The 19092-nt window shown below is 42.8% G+C and overlaps 1 protein-coding gene across 1 annotated transcript in view; it reads right to left on the minus strand.

Moving 5' to 3' along the window:
* Positions 1-1973: 1973 nt before the first annotated feature.
* Positions 1974-19092, minus strand: part of dner (delta/notch-like EGF repeat containing) — a 30289-nt gene continuing 13170 nt past the window's right edge. Inside the window, exons 2-13 of the mRNA XM_028962972.1 lie at positions 16820-17143; positions 16654-16730; positions 15279-15442; positions 13635-13783; positions 11645-11798; positions 10320-10433; positions 7299-7529; positions 4317-4439; positions 4119-4232; positions 3746-3877; positions 3359-3605; positions 1974-2615 (exon numbers count right to left, since the gene is read on the minus strand). Of these exons, the coding sequence (XP_028818805.1) occupies positions 2504-2615; positions 3359-3605; positions 3746-3877; positions 4119-4232; positions 4317-4439; positions 7299-7529; positions 10320-10433; positions 11645-11798; positions 13635-13783; positions 15279-15442; positions 16654-16730; positions 16820-17143 (1941 nt within the window). The 3' untranslated portion in view covers positions 1974-2503. The remainder of the gene's footprint in view (positions 2616-3358; positions 3606-3745; positions 3878-4118; positions 4233-4316; positions 4440-7298; positions 7530-10319; positions 10434-11644; positions 11799-13634; positions 13784-15278; positions 15443-16653; positions 16731-16819; positions 17144-19092) is intronic.

The raw sequence follows: 19092 nt of genomic DNA on the forward strand, positions 1-19092 counted from the left end.
TTCACACCCCTGGAGACACTCAGGGACACAGTGGTAGTAAGCAGGGTTTGAACCTGGGCGAGTGCCACCCTGTTGTTACCCACTAGGCCAACCTGAGTACGACTGGATTGATTGATTGATTGATTGAATTAATTCTATTTTCGGATCTTTGATTCATCAGAAAGGCTGCATGTGTACAGGACAATATCAGGCCCAGGGACAATATAGCACCGGTATAGGGTGGTAGTAGCCTTGGGGGGGTAGCCTAGTGGGTAACACACTTGCCTATGAACCAGAAGACCCAGGTTCAAACCCCACTTACTACCATTGTATCCCTGAGCAAGACACTTAACCCTAAGTTGCTCCAGGGGGGACTGTCCCTGTGTAAATGTTAATTCACTGTTTCTATTCTCAGTCGTGGCCTAGCGGGTTCAAAGGTTCGAATCCCGATAAGGTACCAATAAAGGTCCCCTTGACCAAGACACACACTTATTCGTCCAAATAAGTTTTTTTCATCTGCATTTATCCAGGGTGACTCAGTAGTGACAGGGACAGTCCCCCCCCTTGCTCAGGGACACGAATTGTAGTAAGTGGGATTTGACTTTGTGGTCTCCTGGTTCATAGGCGAGTGTCTGACCCAGTAAGCTACTACCACCCCACACATATCACAGCCACTCCTTCATTTCCCCTTTTCCATTCCGCTCACTTCATACAGAAGTTTGCAAATTGTAAAATGCGTGTTTAATTGTCTATTTATTGTTGTTGCACCATTCCACCGGATCCACTTCATGTACTTCCATTAATCTGATCAGATCCTACGGAGCTAAACAAATGAACACGCTGAATCATGACTAACCGGGAGGCGCAGTACAGGTGGGAGATACGTCCCACCTGCAGAAGTTAAAGTAGGAGCGATCAAACTCTGCCCTCCGACCTCCTCACACCAATCCTCTTCTGTAAACTCCCCTGGCTCTGTCCCGCTCATGGATTCAGGGAGGCGGCGCTGCGACCTCTACTCTGTGACATTTTCTACCGTCAGGACATCTGGAATCCACCACAGGTCAGCAGATGGGTTAACATTCCTCTAACAATCCTTATATGGGCAGGAACATCCAGAAGAGCTCTAATGTGTTCCGTCTGTTCCGGCACATTCTTTGTCTGTCTCGCTCTGCTGTTTTCCTCCTTTGCGTGTCAGTCATCTGCTCATCTCATTTTGGATTTTTGTCATCTGCTCTCTGCAGTGCTCGACATTTAAGTAATGTACTTTGTACTTTGTAACTAAAAACTTTAGAAGCACAGTCATAACAATCCAGAAGGGTTCACTAAAACCTTTATTATTACATCATTCAACATACATCATAATCACATTAATAAAAAAAAAATTATGAGGTCAGTGTTCACCCCACAGGAAATGGAAATGAATTACACACACACACACACACACACACACACACTAAATGTATGTACAAACACATACAAACAGGCACAGGACAAAATGGCAAACAAAAAAAGCACAAACTGTACAGCAGACCAAATTTCCTTTATGAACCCTCAGAACCGTTGTCTACTTTTTCTGGCTTCTTCTCTCCGACGCGTGTGTTTGATGGGCCTAAGCTGAAATGCATCGTCCTGCGGTGTTCCGACATCTTCCGTGATATCGGTGAGAGTTTCTGGGTTACGTGTCTACCGTGGAGAGAACGATAGAGTCAATATGAAGTCAACATTATGTGCAAGCGAGAATATAAGACAACAAAACTAGAAATGATATTTAACCGCCTCCACAATATAGAGGCAACGATATAAACAAGCAAGTCTTCTACAACCACAAAAGAAGGAAGATGAGGGTGATGATGGCAGTAATGCTAAAACGGCAACAGATAGAATACAAGATAGAATACAAGTCAACATAGCCACAGCAACATAGCTAGGGATTCCGAAGCAGCGCAGAACCCGCCAAATCTACCCATGCACCAGTGAAGGCAACCTACAGCAGGTTTAGTTTCTTAGTTATCCTTTATTTTAGCATCATTACCTTTTTTTAAGTCGCATACCATAGCACTGGGATCAGTGTACCTATTTCTACTACATCGGTAAGAACCGCTAGCAGCACTGACTGGCTACGTCTACACGTGAAGATTAACAAGTGACCCACCAAAAAGAAGTAGAGAAATAATCTGATCCAGGAAAAGCGAGTACATGCCTTCAGCCCCGCAGTGGCGGCTTCGCACCGTTAACGCAACTCTTATATGTATATTTTTACGCACTAGTAGCCGCACGGATGTGAGAGTGAAAATAAATCCTGGCAATTGCGAAGCGTGTTATGCTATTATTCTCTTTATACGTTTGTTGTTCGTCTTTACGTTTTCTTCTATTGTTCTTCTAAGCTATATATAACTATATATCTATTTACTTATAAAAAAGAAATACTGAGCGGTCAGTTGGAAAGGCTGGGTTTCTCGTGACGTGTTTTGGTTTGTAAGTGTGAGCTTGCGTGGATGTCGGCGTGACTACGTGTGCGCATGGCTTATAAATCTTTCGTTTTGATGAGCGTGACCAGCGGCTTGTCATCCGGACTGTAGTCTTCGTAGTTGATGGGCGTGGCATCGTACATGGCAGGCCTGGACTTCTTCCCAAACCTGTGACAAAAGCGGCAACACGGTGTCAACTTTAGAATTATTGCGGTGAAGGTTTACATCGTCTCTACATCCTTCTTCTCTTCTGACCTCACTGACTGTTCTCGTTCAGTGGACCCACTTCATTACGTTTACGGAGCGCCTTTTAGCAGGGGACAGTCCCCCTAAAGACACTCAGGGTTAAGTGTCTCGTTCAGGGGCACAATAGTAGTAAGTGGGCGAGTGTGTTACCCTCTAGGCTACTACCACCCTACTTCCAACAGCCAACAATGAAATGATGTAAAGGATTGGTGGCAATTGTCCGTACCATCAGAAAGACCAGTTGTCCTGCACAAGAAATGACAGAGATCAAATTCACAGTAATGGAGCTTGAATTTGTTGTTGTTCTGCCCTTTTTTTGTTTCGCTTTCTGTAAATGTGTATAAATTATTCCCAGTTTCTGTTCACTGTCTATTATGCATCTGTTGGTTTTGGTTTTGCTGTCAATCCTACTTTCTGTTATAGCTCTCGAAACAAGGGAGATGCCTAATAATTTTTCTTTCTGGATGCCATGGCTATTTTTTAACCATTTTTAAAAATCTTAGTTACAGTGGATGAATTTACAACATTATTTACACTTGACTGGTAAGATGAGTGAGAGTTTTTTTACTCAAAGCCGTACTTAAAAGTATACTCAAAGTATACAAAAGCAAGATAAATGAAGTGGTCCAATCTGGAATGTGGAGGGTACCGAGGCATAATCTCACCTGGCATGGCGAATGGAGGCGATGGCGTTGCTGAAGTCGCTGTCGATGCTGCGGCAGTTGTAGAACTCCTGGTAGGCGTGGCGGGAGGAGCCCTGGTACTCAATCCGGCTGATGCGGCAGATGCCCACAATGAGGATGATGAGCATGAGGACGAAGGCCACGCACAGCGCGCCGATGATGATGTAGAGAGAGTGGCGGGGCATGTTGGTCAGGGTGTCATCAGGGCGAACCGGCTTCCACTGCAGATCTGCAGGGCGAGACAGGGACAGTGTGTCTGAAAACATGGAGCTCTCATCACTCTCCAGTTCTGCTCCAGTTCACATTCAGTAAATTACAGATCAAAGATGCATCCAGTAGACTTTGAGGACGCATTCAGAAGAGACTTACGTATCTCACAGCTCCCACCCACCCAGCCAGGGGGGCAGTGGCAAGAGAAGCCATTTGATTGATCGATACAAGTGCCGCCATGGTGACAGGGGTTGCTCTCACACTCGTTGATGTCCACCTCACAGTTTTGCCCTGGAAATGAAGGAGATTAGTGGTGGGGTTGGTGCAAGGGAGGACAGCAGGGGGACCATCCCGGTCACTACTGATCATAAGTCGCTCTGAAAAGGGTGTACGTGGTTGGCCTTGCAAAGTGCAGCCCCGAGAAAAGGGAACAGTGCCCCCTATATACTGGCTGTCCTTCATTCGAGATCATTTAGACGTCATCACCAGGGCGTCCCGCAACATAACACACACCAGGACGTGAGACACTCACCTGTGTAACCGGGTGGACACACACAGGAGGCATTAAAGCCCCCACTCTCACAGCGCCCTCCGTTCTGGCAGAACAGCTTCAGACAGGGGTCTTTATAGATCTCACAGTGTTTCCCTGCAACACACACACACACTCCATTTAATTTGCCGCTTACAAAAGGAGAACGTTTAGTGAAGTTTTGGACTCCCTCGGACCTACCCTTGTACTGCGGTGTGCACACACACTCATAGGCGTTGATGAGGTCCCTGCAGGTTCCGTAGTTCTGACATGGAGCTGAGAGACATTCGTTGTACTCCTCCTCACAGTACAGGCCGTGGTAACCTGGCAAAAGCGAGGCTGCGGATCAGTTTAACTCCTTCCACCGAATCTTTATCGTCTCCGAATCGCCTCAAAATCAGACACTAGCTTTCCGAGGACATCAGGAGCTGTGCTGACTGATCAGCAAGCAGTCCACTAGGTGGCGGCGTCAGAGCAGCGCGCGGCCTTTTCTAACAGGGTTTTTCCACTTCAGACACTCAAAGAGTCCAAGGTCAGGTCAGTGAAGGTCATTTTCCTGCTAGGTGTATGTGTGTGATAGACTGAATAAAAACAGATTATAACAGTACGGTGGTGAGTAAATAACTGTGTAAATGCATGTGAGCAGATGACAACCCAGTGCTGTAAAAGTTTTACCTTCGCACACACACGACCCCACAAATAAAACATAAACTGGCGTTAACAAACCAGAATATTTATGAGACGGCAGAAAGGTCAGCCATCGCCCCAAAAGACACAAACACCGTAACGCTGCATTCTGATTGGTAGTCGGCGCAGGTGCAGTCAACCTGCAGACAATAGCTGGTGACGTGGTGCAAAAAAACGGGCTGGTCTCCATGGAAACGAGACATCCAAGGTTGAAGGGTGCGGGTGACAGAAGGGAAGAGAGATGAGGACAAAGGAGAGAAAGACGGCAAGCAGTGGCGAGGTAGAGATCTGGGACAGGCGGATGACAAACGCAACCCTTTCCTGTGTGTTCTCTTTTTAGCTCACAGATGCCGTGGGGTTGTACGTTTCAGGCTCTCCGCACTGCGTGGGTGTGTAGCGAGGACTCATGATCCATCCGAATGTTATTTACCGCATAAGTTGCCACGAAAAACTGAAACTAAACAGACAGGCTGTGTATACTGCAGCAGCCATACGCAGATTTCCTGTGGAATGGCGGGCATGAACATTGTCAAGTAAAGGATAATCCACAACACGGTGGGAATTAAAGTGTTTCAACACGTGATTCTGTAGATTATCTCATCGTGCGGCCAGCCATTCATTAGGAATTCCTATTAAACGTGAGCGTTCCCACATGGTGTTGTTCCAGTGCATGTTGATGACCTTGATGACCTACTAAATGCAGTAACTCTCCCAGCTGCCACTATGGCTATGCCCCATTGGCTGGTAGATGAGTCGGAGTGAGAGCAACCAGCCAATCAATAATTACCAATGACCTTCATCTTCTGTCAATCACAGGCAGTGCAGCTGTTGCCATGGTGCCAGAGGTGGGATTCAGTTATAGCAGGGATTCAGGCATGCTGAAGAAAACTTTATTGTCACGTACACCTTATGCTTGAGGGATGTGCAGCTTTTTCAGGCTGGCACGAGCACTTTGGATATTTGTGCTTTGGGACGAGTTCTAAATCTGCCAAGATCTTAGTAGTGACTTAATGCATACAGACAGGGTTCCCATGCAGGAAGCTGTGTGTCCCTACGTAAGGCTCTGCTACATGCCTATGTTTGTAAGGATAAAAAAATAAAAGTGTACCTGCATTTTATCATTCAGAAATTTCTTTTATATGGTTTTGAGTATGCTGCCAGTGGAACCTGGTGCAGCTTCTGAATGGCCGCAGAGATGAGAGTGGCTAACGAGGAAAAATAGCAGTAGTTAAGCTTTTAGCTGGTAACATATGTAAGGTAGTTACTTGACACCCATGTCGCGGCTCATATAGGGCAAGAGGCAGAAGGATGTTGTCATAGAGATGACAGGAACTGAAAATAGGCATAGAGACCAAAAAAGTTACATATGCAACATTGAAGAGCAACCAGATACAAAGAAAATTTGCAGTAGGGCTAACTGGAAACACATGGGATAATTAATTGGAAGCACAACAATGATGTGGTGCCCCCTGGTGGGCCGGAGGTGGCCCTAAAAGTACATAACTATCTAAAATAAAAAAACAATTGTGTTCTGGTAAGGCTTGGATTAGTTACTATAAAATAATTCATATTCTGGAATTCCTAGTCCTAAACTAATTTTTGCTGGTGAAACAATTAGGGTTTGTCATCGTGCTTCCTCTTGCTGTAAACAAAAAAATAAGATTCACTGAAAAGCTGATTTAAAAGTAACGACTGAAGACGGCATATCCACAGCTTTGCAGCTCCTTACACTGCTGTGGGCACATCAGGACCTTGTGTCGACAAATTCAGTCTTGGATCCTCTGCACAGGTGCTTGGTTCGATCAAATGTCTGGTCTGGCCTCAAAATGTGTAGGATATGCTGCTAAGATCTTGGCATCAAATACCACCAGATACCTTCAGATATCTGTTTTGCAAGACAAAGGTCTACAAAATATTAGGCATTTGTATTTAATGACAAGTGTGTGTACCTGAGGAGAGTGTGGAGTATATCTCTGTATGTAAAAAAGGCTGTGTGTATATAAAAATGCTTATAACTGCTTATACCAATGAGAACTATATGGTGCACCCATATAGCAGCCTCCAGTACAGCTCGCCTGGTCCCTCCATCTCTGAAGGTAAAAGGAAGACGCTCATCTAGACTCTTCTCTATCTTGGCCCCTGGGTGGTGGAATGAACTTCCCCTCGAGGTCAGAACAGCTCAGTCACTGAGCACTTTCAAACGACGGCTCAAGACCTTCCTCTTTAAAGAATATTTTGATTAAATTGTAACTTTTCTTATTGTCGAACTTGTGTACAGAAACTACAACAGAGTGAATAGTTGGGGTCCTAGTGAACCGGAATTGATCTCTTCATTGATGCTAACTTGAAAGCACGTTGTAAGTCGCTCTGGATAAGGGCGTCTGCCAAATGCCGTAAATGTAAATGTAAAAAAACTAAACCCACCTGATGTTCCTATACGCTCACACAAAAACACAAGCGTACGTACACACACACCTGTGGGCTACTGTTTCTCACCTGGCACACACAGGCATCTGTAGCTGGTACCCACACTGCGGCAGATGCCATGTGCACATGGGTTGAGAGCGCAGAAGTCTACCAGTTGGGCGCATGTAGGGCCTGTGAAGCCTGCGGGGCAGCTACAGCTGAAACCCTGGGCGGCGCCCTGCGAATAGCAGCTGCCATTGTTGTGGCACGGGCTGGAGGCACAGGGGTCAATCTTCTGCTCACAAAAAGTACCCTGATAACCTGAGAGAGAGAGAGAGAGAGAGAGAGAGAGAGAGAGAGAGAAACAGAACGAATAAATCGTAATTTCTCGATTCAAGGTTTTATTCATTACACGTATTGTTCTACCAGCACAACACGTATTGCATCCTGAACCATCCTGACTGTACATATATCAAAGATCTATGAAGTTATGAAAATTTTAAAATAGGATAAAAAGTGAACAATGCTAGTAAAAAGTAAGCAAGCTAAAAATGTTAATGTTCAAAGAGAACATAACTGGGTAGTGGATGTAGATACTGTACTGACACAGTATGTAGCAGAAAATTCTTAAACTGTAAAAAAGGTTTACTTGTATCTGCTAAGGCTACTAAATGTGATATTGTAATCAATGAAGTGTGTCTGCATCACTTGTTTGTGGATGGGACTGTATCTAATATCCTTGAAAAGTAAAAGAGGAGAGGGTATATGTGAGTGCTGGCAGTAAGTCTCCAGAAAGTTAAATCAGAGTAAACAAGCTTGGATGAAAGGGACGAAAAGAGCTGCAGCTCTGTGATTGACACCAGAGCCTCACTCCCTGAGCTCTTTCATCCGAGCATCCATCCCACTCTGCTCTTCTCCAGAGCCTTTATTCACCTTCACCACCGACACAATTAAGCTGCTCTTCCTGGACACCTCGCAGGTTCAGGACTTTTGTGTACTTTGCAGTATCCCAAACACCCTTTTTCCCTGCCATCCTCTGGAGCAGTGGTGGCATAGCAGGTAAGGAAGTGGACTCTTAATTAAAGGGTTGCAGGTTCAAATTCCGAACCACCAAGGTGCCAGCAAGGTCCCCTTGATTAAGGTCCCCACACACTGCTCCCTGGGCACTTTCATGGCTGCCCACTGCTCACCAAGGGTGATGGGTTAGATGCAGAGGACACATTTCATTGTGTGCTGATTGCTGTGTATCACAATGACAATCACTTGACTTTCACTTCACTTACCAAACCTGTTTAAGGCTGTTACCAGCTTCTTCAGGAACACATCTTCAGCTAACCTTAGTTTAACATTAGTTTCTATGTACCACTATATTCATGATTTAGTCCAGAGAGAGAATTCTGACCATTGATCTGCACAGCATGAGCAGGTAGATGCTGTGATCTGACACCCCCTGCCACACGAGCCACATAAATAAATAAATAAAAATTAGCTATGAACTAAAATGCCAGGACTGGATATTGCATAAATATTTTTTTATGTTCTTTTTTATTTTAAAATATCCAGTCCTGGCATTTTAGTTCATAGCTAATAGCTTCCCCCATCCATTTACATTCAATTACAGATACAAGTCAAATCAATCATTTGTATGAGTCTGTGTCCATGTACTTAATGAGCAAACATTAATGTCTGAACTTTTTATATAACATTAAAATTAGCAGCATTATGCAAGTGCAACGCGGCTAATCAAATATCTATTAAATGTAATACCTTGCAAAATTGTGACTAAGACATTCAAAAGCATTTAATGGTGTCTGAATTATTTTAAAACCCAATGGCCAGCCTGAGTGTATATAAAGTTTTCTTTATGTGGTAGTGCTTTGATTTCTTTTGTTAACAGCCATCTGTCTGACTCTGCAAGGCGACCTTGATGGTCAACAGGAGTGCAGTAAAGCAAATGGAAATGTGTGCGAGAAAAATTCATATTATTAAAGCCACAGTAAATGTCTACATTTGCGGTCTAATATCTAAGAATGGCTGCACTTCTCTTTGGAAAGTCCAGGTTTGGTGGATCCTGACTGCTGCATCCAACAGAGTCCAAAGCTACAAGCTACAATCAGAGCAGCACTGGAGGGTTTAAAAAAAAAAACCCACAGTGACACATTTAGAATCAGAACCAGGACAGAGCTGACCGAACACTCACAAACACACACACTACGATGAATTCGCACACAAACAGAGATGTCTACATACACACAGAGAAATAGTTTGTAGGTAACAAAATACTTGTAGCTTTTCATGTTTTGTCAGGAAGATAATGATAATTTTTGCAGATTTGTGTTGCAGCGAAGACCAGCACAGCATCTGGACTGTTGGTTGGACAAGCTGGAGTTGACTTCCCAAAATCATGTACATTTACAGCATTTATCAGACACCCTGATCCAGAGCAACTTACAATCAGTAGTATCAGGGACAGTGCCCCCCTGGAGACACTCAGGGTTAAGTGTCTTGCTCAGGGACACAATGGTAGTAAGTGGGATTTGAACCTGGCTCTTCTGGTTCATAGGCGAGTGTGTTACCCACTAGGCTTTTCTGGTTTTCTCCTGTGGCCTAAAATTCACTAGGTGAATGGGCAATGTGTGTGTGCATGTGTGTGTGATTTGTCCACCGTGTATTGGGTCCCAGGACTGGTTCCAGCAGCCAGGACCATACTGTGAATTGAGCGATTACTGAAAGTGAGTAAGTTGAATTATTTCCATCTTTATTAAATTACATTTAGCAAACACTATTAAGTTGATCGACTTCATTAGTTACCGATACAGATCCCCATGGACCAACTCTTGATCTTTCCTGTTCATCTTTCTTCAGGCCGCTCGTCTGCAGTTTTGCATAAAACTTGAATTATTGTGCTGTGCTGTTGTGCTAAACACCACTGTTAATATAAGGTAGAGGTTGGCTGAGAAGTTTGCAATGATCCCCTGTGCCTTCATCGTCTGAGATCTGTCTTGGCCCTCAGACAGCTCCCAGATTAAATCAGCATCCGGCATGAGACATTACCCAGCAGTAGCGTTTACGTGTATGTTAATGGGTACGATTTTGGGGACGTGAACATACCCTCAGGACAGTAGCAGTGGGGTCCTTCCAGACTGCTGGAACAGGAAGCGCCGTTTCTGCAAGGCTGAGACAGACAGTGATCAACCAACGCCTGGCACCGATCCCCTTCAAAGCCTGTTCAGAACGTACATGTACACACACACACACACACACACACACACACACCAATTACAACAACAATGCCAACTGGGCAGTGTTGAGGATATGCCAATATATTTTATATTATTTGACTGATGTTTCAAAACAACAGAATATGAGATGGTCTAGACCAGTGGTTCCCTGGGTTGTTGGGGAGGTTCGAGAGGGCTGGAGGTCCACACAGATTCATCAAAAATTGGTAACCAAAAATATATTTGATGTTGATAATGAGCATAAGTACCAGCAAAAAAAGGCCATCATCCCAAAAGTTCATTTACACAAAAAAAAATCACATGTAGGGGTAGGCAGTTCAGGAAGATAGGAGATAAGGAAAAACAGAGAAATGGAATCACATGGGAGAGAGGCGGAGAGTTAAAAAAAAAAACTTGTTGTCTTGGACACAGGCAGAGGGGGCTTCAGTTTGGGAACAACTGGTCTAGACAAACCACGGTTAGATGGCCACAAATACCATCTTTTGTAACAACTGTTTTACATTTTTTTTAAATGGGAGTCATCTCCCATGCTTGAGCCAATACAGTATACAGTACAGGACAAAGGTTTGGACACACCTTCTCATTCTCTTTATTTTCATGACCATTTACGTTGGTAGATTCTCACTGAAGGCATCAAAAATATGAATGACCACATGTGGAGTTATGTACTTAACAAAAAATGGTGAAATAACTGAAAACATGTTTTATATTCCAGTTTCTTCAAAATAGCCGCCCTTTGCTCTGGTTACTGCTTTGCACACTCTTGGCATTCTCTCTATGAGCTTCAAGAGGTCGTCTACCAATGTATGGTCATGAAAATAAAGAAAACACATTGTATGATAAGTTGTATCCAAACTTTTGGCCTGTACTGTATATTGTATTAATATTCTTAGACTTACCGGTGGATGAATGCTCATTAATTCGAATTGTGTAGTCATAAGTGTGGCTTTTCTCCTAAGACTATAATTGGGGTGTACTCATTTTTGCAACATGGGCTTGAATGAATTTGTTAGGAAAATCACTTTTTTGTGTGTGCAAATTAACAAATCTTGTTTGCAATCAATGGCCCACATTTGTGGGAGTATTTTGTAGTGTGGTATCTTATAGAAAAGGTTTTCAGATAAATGTAGTGGAGTGTACTCGTTTATGCTGAGCACTGTATTTATGACAAAAAAAAGATTTATGCACACACACCTGGAGGGCAAACACAGGTGAAGTTGTGTCCATCCACTCCCTGTCTCAGGTCACTGCAGGTACCATTGTTCTCGCACGGCTTCAGGTGACAGGCGTCAAACTCCTCGCAGAAGATCCCTGAGAAGCCCTCCTCACACTCACAGTAGAACGTCTCCTACAACACACACACACACCCAACAGTTGCCTGACTCTGACCTGTGTAACGATTTTGAATATTAATTCATGTCAATCTTTTTTTCACAATGCCTTTTTCCTACAATGAGTGACTCGACCCTGTCTGATAGTTAAAGGACCGCTCATGTCCAGACATTTTGACCATATTCAGGAAGCTGATGCTTTCTGTTTTTAAATAGAATAACATGAACCGTAACAGACTGTTTTTTTATTTACTTATTTCATAAATGCTTGTTTTCATAGCTGTGGGATATACCCACTGGACACCCATATACAGTCACATGATCACCACTCCTGTAATGAAGCTGCTGGGGACTGACACCACTGTCTTACAGCATTTACAAAACCCCCTTATGCAGAGCGACTTAGTTACAGGGACAGTCCCCCTGGAGACACTCGGGGTTTAAGTGTCTTGCTCACGGGTTCATATTCAGGGAATATGAACCTGGGTCTTCTGGTTCATAAAAGCGAGCGTGATACCTGCTAGGCTACTACCACCCTAGTTTTTCCTAGTATGAATGTGAAATGCCCATATTTCATTTATTTTTATGATGTAACTAGCCTCAAAGTAAAGCCCTGAGGTCACAGAAGAAGGCATAGTTTATATTACACCATCCTAAAACCCAAATTAGGCATGCGAATAATGAGCCCCACTCCCTCCGTCAGCATGATGAATAAAAGCTGAACCACAGCACAGCTGGTTCTTCTCTGTGTGCTTTAGATTAATGAAGCTGCCCGTTCTTCTATTGTTAGACCTCATCCACTTTGTTCTCACTCTTCTCTTGGTGGGGTGGAACCTGTTCAAGTGGGATTCTGTCCCAGTACAAGGCCTGGCTCAGCAATCATGCTCTGAGGGAAGGACAAACTGACTCAAGAACAGTTTTTTCCAAAAAGCCATAACCACTCTAAACTCATTCATGCACTGACTACGCAGTCGAACCCCACAAACCCCCGGACTTCCTTCCTTCTAAACGTCAGCTATTAATATTAATATTGGCATTGTGCAAAAGCTGTATACTGTTCAGTGACATTATTCTCACTGTCCAACACTCACTACACACCACATGTTCATCATTACTGTGAATACTTGGAAACAATGTGAGATAAATGTGCAGCGATTCTAATGTGCAATAACATGTAACCCACACACTTTATATAATATACACTGTATATAAAACCATAATCAGTTATTTATTCTTCCCATATGTATATAGCACTGTTAATTCTCTTTGTAATTCCTGGCCCTTATTGTGTTTTTGTACATTTGTATTTTATTGCTCTATTTACTACATCTGTAGGAGCTGCTTTAAATCTCATTGTACATGCGCATAGTGACAATAAAAGGCTTTTTATTCAATTCTAACACAGACAGAACAAAAGTGAGTGCCAGAAACAGGCCTGGCCAATAAAGAACTTTCTTTAGCTCCTCTCTACTCTCCATCGCACTGTTCCCATGGTGATTTGAGACCTGCTTTAATTCATAAAAGTTGGCTATAAACATCATTGGTCAAGATTAGATAGCACTAGCAGAGTAATACATTTGGTGGCAGTGGTGGCCTGGCAGGTAAGGAAGGCGTTCCATAACCGAAGGGTTTGTGGGTTCAAATCCCAAAGCCATTCAGGTCCCCATAATCAAGGTACCGTCCCCACACACTGTTCCCCGGATGCCTGTCATGGCTGCCTACTGCTAACTAGGGGTGATGGGTTAAATGCAGAGGACATTTCGTTTCTCACTGTATGGCAATCACTTCATAACAGGTACAACACTTTGTGAGAAGATTCATCTGTGACATTAAAATACTTTCTCTGCACCCACCACAGACGGCTGAGTGATGCACTTCCCCTTCCCGGAGCACTGCGGGTCGCTGAAGCTGCTGCCAGGCTCCACACAGCTACTGGCCTTACGCGTGATGTGCAGACGCAGGGTCACCTCGGGGCTGTCAGGGGTCCCCAAATGCAGAACACCTGAAGGAATGAGAAATGACTTGCATTTTCTTTTTTTGAACTCGGTGGCCTGTGTGTGTGTGGGGACAGTTGCTCTCATATTATTACATACTGCATTATGTGTAAACATATGTATATAGGCCCTGTAAAATGTAATTACAGTTATTATTATTATAATTATAATTATTAGAATTATTATTTTTATTTTCAAAATATAATCTATTTGTTTCCTTATGTGTATTTTCTAGAAATATTTTTCTCAATATAATGCAAAAAACACCTTCTATGATTAGAATAGACGGAATGACATGAAGATATAATGAGCCATATGTGAGACGTAATGAGAAATGTGTCTTCATGTCCTCTGCTACAGCAGACTGATAATAAAAATAGCCCGTAAATGAAGATTAACTGCCATTACAGGAGTGTGGAGTCAGCCAATGAGGCATGAGATGAAAGACAGTGGGAGGCAAGGCCTCGGGACACATCATCAGCCAATCAGAGCTGCAGGGGTTCTAACATGATCAACATCACAAAAGTCTTGTGGAAAAACAAAATTAATTTACAATCCCAAAAATATAAAAAGAGCTGAGATTTTTATCTGCTCTCTAATATATTCATATGTCTCTTTTTAAAATCCCTGTAGATTAAACACCCCTGTAGATGTGCCATCACTTGATGTATGACTCGATTTGTTGGCTCCAGACCAATATCAGGGGTGAGTTCTGTGGAGATTCAGGTTTTTCTATATAAGATGTTGCACTTGCGGAGGGTTTCTCTCACAAACATTAGTTTTTTAGGCAGAAGGATTTTTTCTGTTATAGTTCATTAATGTATTACTGCCATGAAATATATTTGTCTTTGATAAAAACCAATAAACAAAGTAAAAAAAAAAAGAATAATTGATTGTAAGTGGTTAGAATCTATTCGTATGATTGATTTGGTAGCAGATGTGCTACCACTAACTGTGCTCTACTACAGTCTTGAAGTGAAAGCACCGAAAGACTTTAAAACCAAAAATCCCAATGTTCATTGCAATGTAATATAGTCACAGTGGTGGGGCTCATAATAATATGCAGAACATACCTCTCATTATTGGTTAATAGCATCCACACTAATGTTTATTATGCTGATGTTCCCTGAATATAACCCCACAAATATAACCCCACATTAGTATAATATACCCTTCATGTTCATACTCAACATGGTTGTTTTATATGTCCCTTAGAAAGGAGTGATATTTAATCCCACTCATCACCATTTTATACTTTCTGCTTTACTGTCCGATTTCATGGATTAATCAAGAATAGTTCAAATTCAGCAATGAAGCAATTAAAGGACCAAATGGCACATTTCCTTGTTAACTGCAGCAAGAGAGAGGACTGGAGAACACTCCATCTGACCCTTAGTTGATCAGGGGTTTGGGATTAATCACATTTGCATTGGCTTGTTTTCCTACTATGGAAAATTGACCCAGTACATAACCCTGGCAGTTATGGACGCCTGGGAATCTTACTGATGTAGTAGTCGTGGCCCATGTGGAGGGAGGCATCAGGGAGGACCAGGCCATCAGGAGCCTGCATGGGGTAAATCTCCTCGCCGCTGGCCACAGAGCACATGATGAAATCAGACACGCCCACACGCCACAACGCGGGCGCACGACTGGAGTTCACCACTATCCTGAGAACAGACAGAGAAGAGGGAGAGAGAGTGTAAACCCAGTGTAATTATTCTACAGTACAATATTTATTGTTAAATGTCATGTTATTTTATTTGCTGATACATGTAAAATGCAAACTTACAATTCATTCAGTTGCTCTTACATTTAATTTAAATGTTAGTATTAGTAAGCACCATATACAGTGCACCTGCAAAGTGTTCATGGCGCATCGCTTTTTCACTCAAAATGGATTAAATTCATTTTTCCTCAGAATTCTTCACACACAACACCCCATAATTACATTAAAAATGAAAAAGGATTCTCAGCCTTTGCTCAATACTTTGTTGATGCACCTTTAGCAGCAATTACAGCATCAAGTCTTTTTTTAATATGATGCCACAAGCTTGGCACAACTATCCTTGGCAAGTTTGGCCCATTCCTCTTTGCAGCACCTCTCATGCTCCATCAGGCTGGATGGGAAGCATCAGTGCACAGCCATTTTAACCTCTCTCCAGAAATGTTCAGTCGGAATTTAGGTAATCCAGGATGTCGCTGTACATGGGTGATGGTTAAAAGCCGAGGACATATTTCGTTATATCGCCGTGTGCTGTACTGCAGTGTACCACAATGACAACCACTTCACTTTCACTTCACTTTTACTAAGGAGTGGTTTCCGTCTGGCCACTCTACCATACAGGGTGTTTGGTGGATTGATGCAGAGATGGTTGTCCTTTTAGAAGGTTCTCCTCTTTCCACAGAGGAGGAACTCTCTGGAGCTCTTGGTCACCTCCCTGACTAAGGCCCTTCTCCCCTGATCGCACAGTTTAGGTGGCCGGTCAGCTCTAGGAAGAGTCCTGGTGGTTTTGAACTTCTTCCACTTACGGATGATGGGAGGCCACTGTGCTCATTGGAACCTTTAAAGCAGCAGAATCTTTTCCCAGATTTGAGCCTTCATGCTTGGTTTGTGCTCTGACATGAACTGTCAACTAAGCTGCAGAAACATCTGAAAGATGATCAGGGCAAACATGAGGTACCCAAGCTCAAGTCTGAGGTTCATGGCAAAGGAGGTGAATACTAAGGTACATTTCTCAACTTTTTTCATATTTTCATTATGAGGTGTTTTGGGAAGAATTCTGAGGGAAAAATAACAACAATTTTTTTTTATCAAAAATAAAATCAAAAGACACATGGAGAATGTGTGTGGATTAGGTCAAGTGCGGTGACGTCTTACTTCACATCCGTATCCTCTGCAACCTCCACTGAAACCGTTAGCATTCCAGATGTGCCACACCCAGAACCGTCCCTCACCTGAAGGACACAGACACTCACACATATAAAGATCCTGTTGTACACAGAACATTTTTATATCATACGGACCCACACAAAGTCACACTAACCTGCTCCTCATCCCACTGCACCTCCACAAATCTTTGACCCAGCTTTGGTTGCCATGGTTGCAGGGTGGGAGGATCTTGTGCGCTGGTTGGAATGGTGGTTGGCTCAGCATGCTGAGTGACAGTTGTGGGTGTTCCAGGCGTGGCGTTTTCTGGGACGGGACTTTCAGCAAGGCTCCAGGTTGCTTCATTGGGGTCAGTGGTTTGCTGGTCACACCTCTCCCCTACGAAACCATCACTGCACTCACATGTGAACACCGCTGCCTCCTCCCCCCGGCTACAGTTACCATGGAGACAAGGACTGCTGGCACAGGGGTCTGCAAAAAACTGAAAAAAAAAAAAAAGTTTCCAATTCTGCATCCTCCACTTCAGAAACGTGCAGCAGACACATGGAGCATTAAAAGGAGTTTCTTCGTTTTCAGGAGATGTTGGATAACCTCCCCTGAGGATGCCGCATTATCCATAATTCACCCTTTGTTCTGTGTTCGCAGTTAGTGCGCCGATGCTTAGCCTGCAGAAGCCAAAACAGCAGCCACTGCACTTTCACTCAACTTTTACTGCATTCACCGTCCCCGATCCCAGCACACTGCTTCTCCAGGCATACACATCTTCCACTCTACACAAACTCATTCCGCCACGCTCAACCTACTGCACAAACCACATCTGATTAGCCAAAATCAGGCACAATTGCGGGTTAACTTGCGTAGCGACAAAACCTGTTACTCTGGGCTTTTGGACATCAGCTCTGCCCAGAGCACCATTAAAACTGTGTCCTGAGCAGAAATAGAAAATTTATTAGTATAAATACACCATGGGACTACGAGGAAGTGTACATAACTTGCTGCTAACATCTTCCAATTTGAATTTCTTCTATTTGAATTTCTTTCAGATGCTTCAGTGGAGCAGAGAGCAGGTAAAAATAATCGCTTTTCCCTGGACAGGACACAATGTGCTTAATTCAGAACTAGCTGTCACGTCTGGATGGTTAGGGAATAAGGCGCAGAAGAGGGAAGTCATTATGACAAAAAGGGACTTATTAACAGCACAAAAACGGCACGAAGGCCAAAAAGAAGACAAAAAGAACACAAACAAACACAAACACATCTAGTCCACATGGACGTAACGTCTCGCTGCTCATCTCTTCCTTTCACAGGGCTCTTATCACGGACGCCTAATAGCGGAAGCTGTCCATGATCTGGGCCCCGTTGTCAGGCCGATTGGTGCAGAATGTGGGCTCAGCTCAGCAGAACTCCACCATGACACTAACTGTGCTCTGCTCTAGTTCCTGGCTCAACATACAATATATAGATACATTTATAAAAAATGATGAAGGACAGAGCTTTCCTGAGAACCATTTGCTGTGTCCTGTTGCACAGTGGATAACAAATATAATACCAAATGCTGAATAAATTCAGTACCTTTGCAAATTCCTGTTAATGAAATTGATAAAGAGGTCAGCACACAGTCAGACTTTTCACTAATGTCATAGAGCAGTATTTTTGTTCTCAGAAGCCAAAAATACTGCTTGAATCTGTTTCATTATTTTTAAATGTCAAAGATCCTTGTTCCCGTTCAGATTATTTCTAATTGTTCCAAGAATGTCCTTGTGGTCATGGTACTTCCAGAAGGTTAAACGTCTCTAAACCTTACAAAAATAATCTGGTCTCTGTCAGGCTAGGATAGGGTTTGCATGAAAAAGGGGTTTAATAACTGAAGGTACACCTATACAAATGCTGTACATTAACACTACAGCTTTACTTAAAGCATCAGTTTCATACATTTCCTTGATCTGGTTAAGAATAAGAATTTCCCTTCTGTTCCTGGGCGATACAGTTCATGTCTCGGTGGAGCTCTGCAGTGGTGGTTTTTAATTGATTTATTTACCTATTTATTTTTGTATAGGTTGATTGTGGGGGCATTTTTTTTGTGTGTGTAGTATCTGTATGTATATGTATGTATGTATATATATTTTTTCATTTCCTTTTGTTTGATTTTGATTTTATTTAGTTATTTGGTTGTTTTATTGATTTTTTAATTGGGGTGTAGACTGGGGATTGTTTGAGCTGTTTTCCTTTGTAACCTCTTGAGAATATTGTTATTGCTCATGTTCTAATTCCAATAAACAAAGTTTAAAAATAAATAAATAAATAAATAAATAAATAAATAAATAAATAAGGCTCCCTTTTCCTCACATACACCCTTCACAATGAGTGTTGTTTAAAGGATTATTGGTCATGGTAGCAGGTTTTTAATCTGAACTTTATTAATCCTGGAGT

This window comes from Denticeps clupeoides, chromosome 19 (genome assembly GCF_900700375.1).
Source record: "Denticeps clupeoides chromosome 19, fDenClu1.1, whole genome shotgun sequence".
Taxonomy (NCBI): Eukaryota; Metazoa; Chordata; class Actinopteri; order Clupeiformes; family Denticipitidae; genus Denticeps; species Denticeps clupeoides.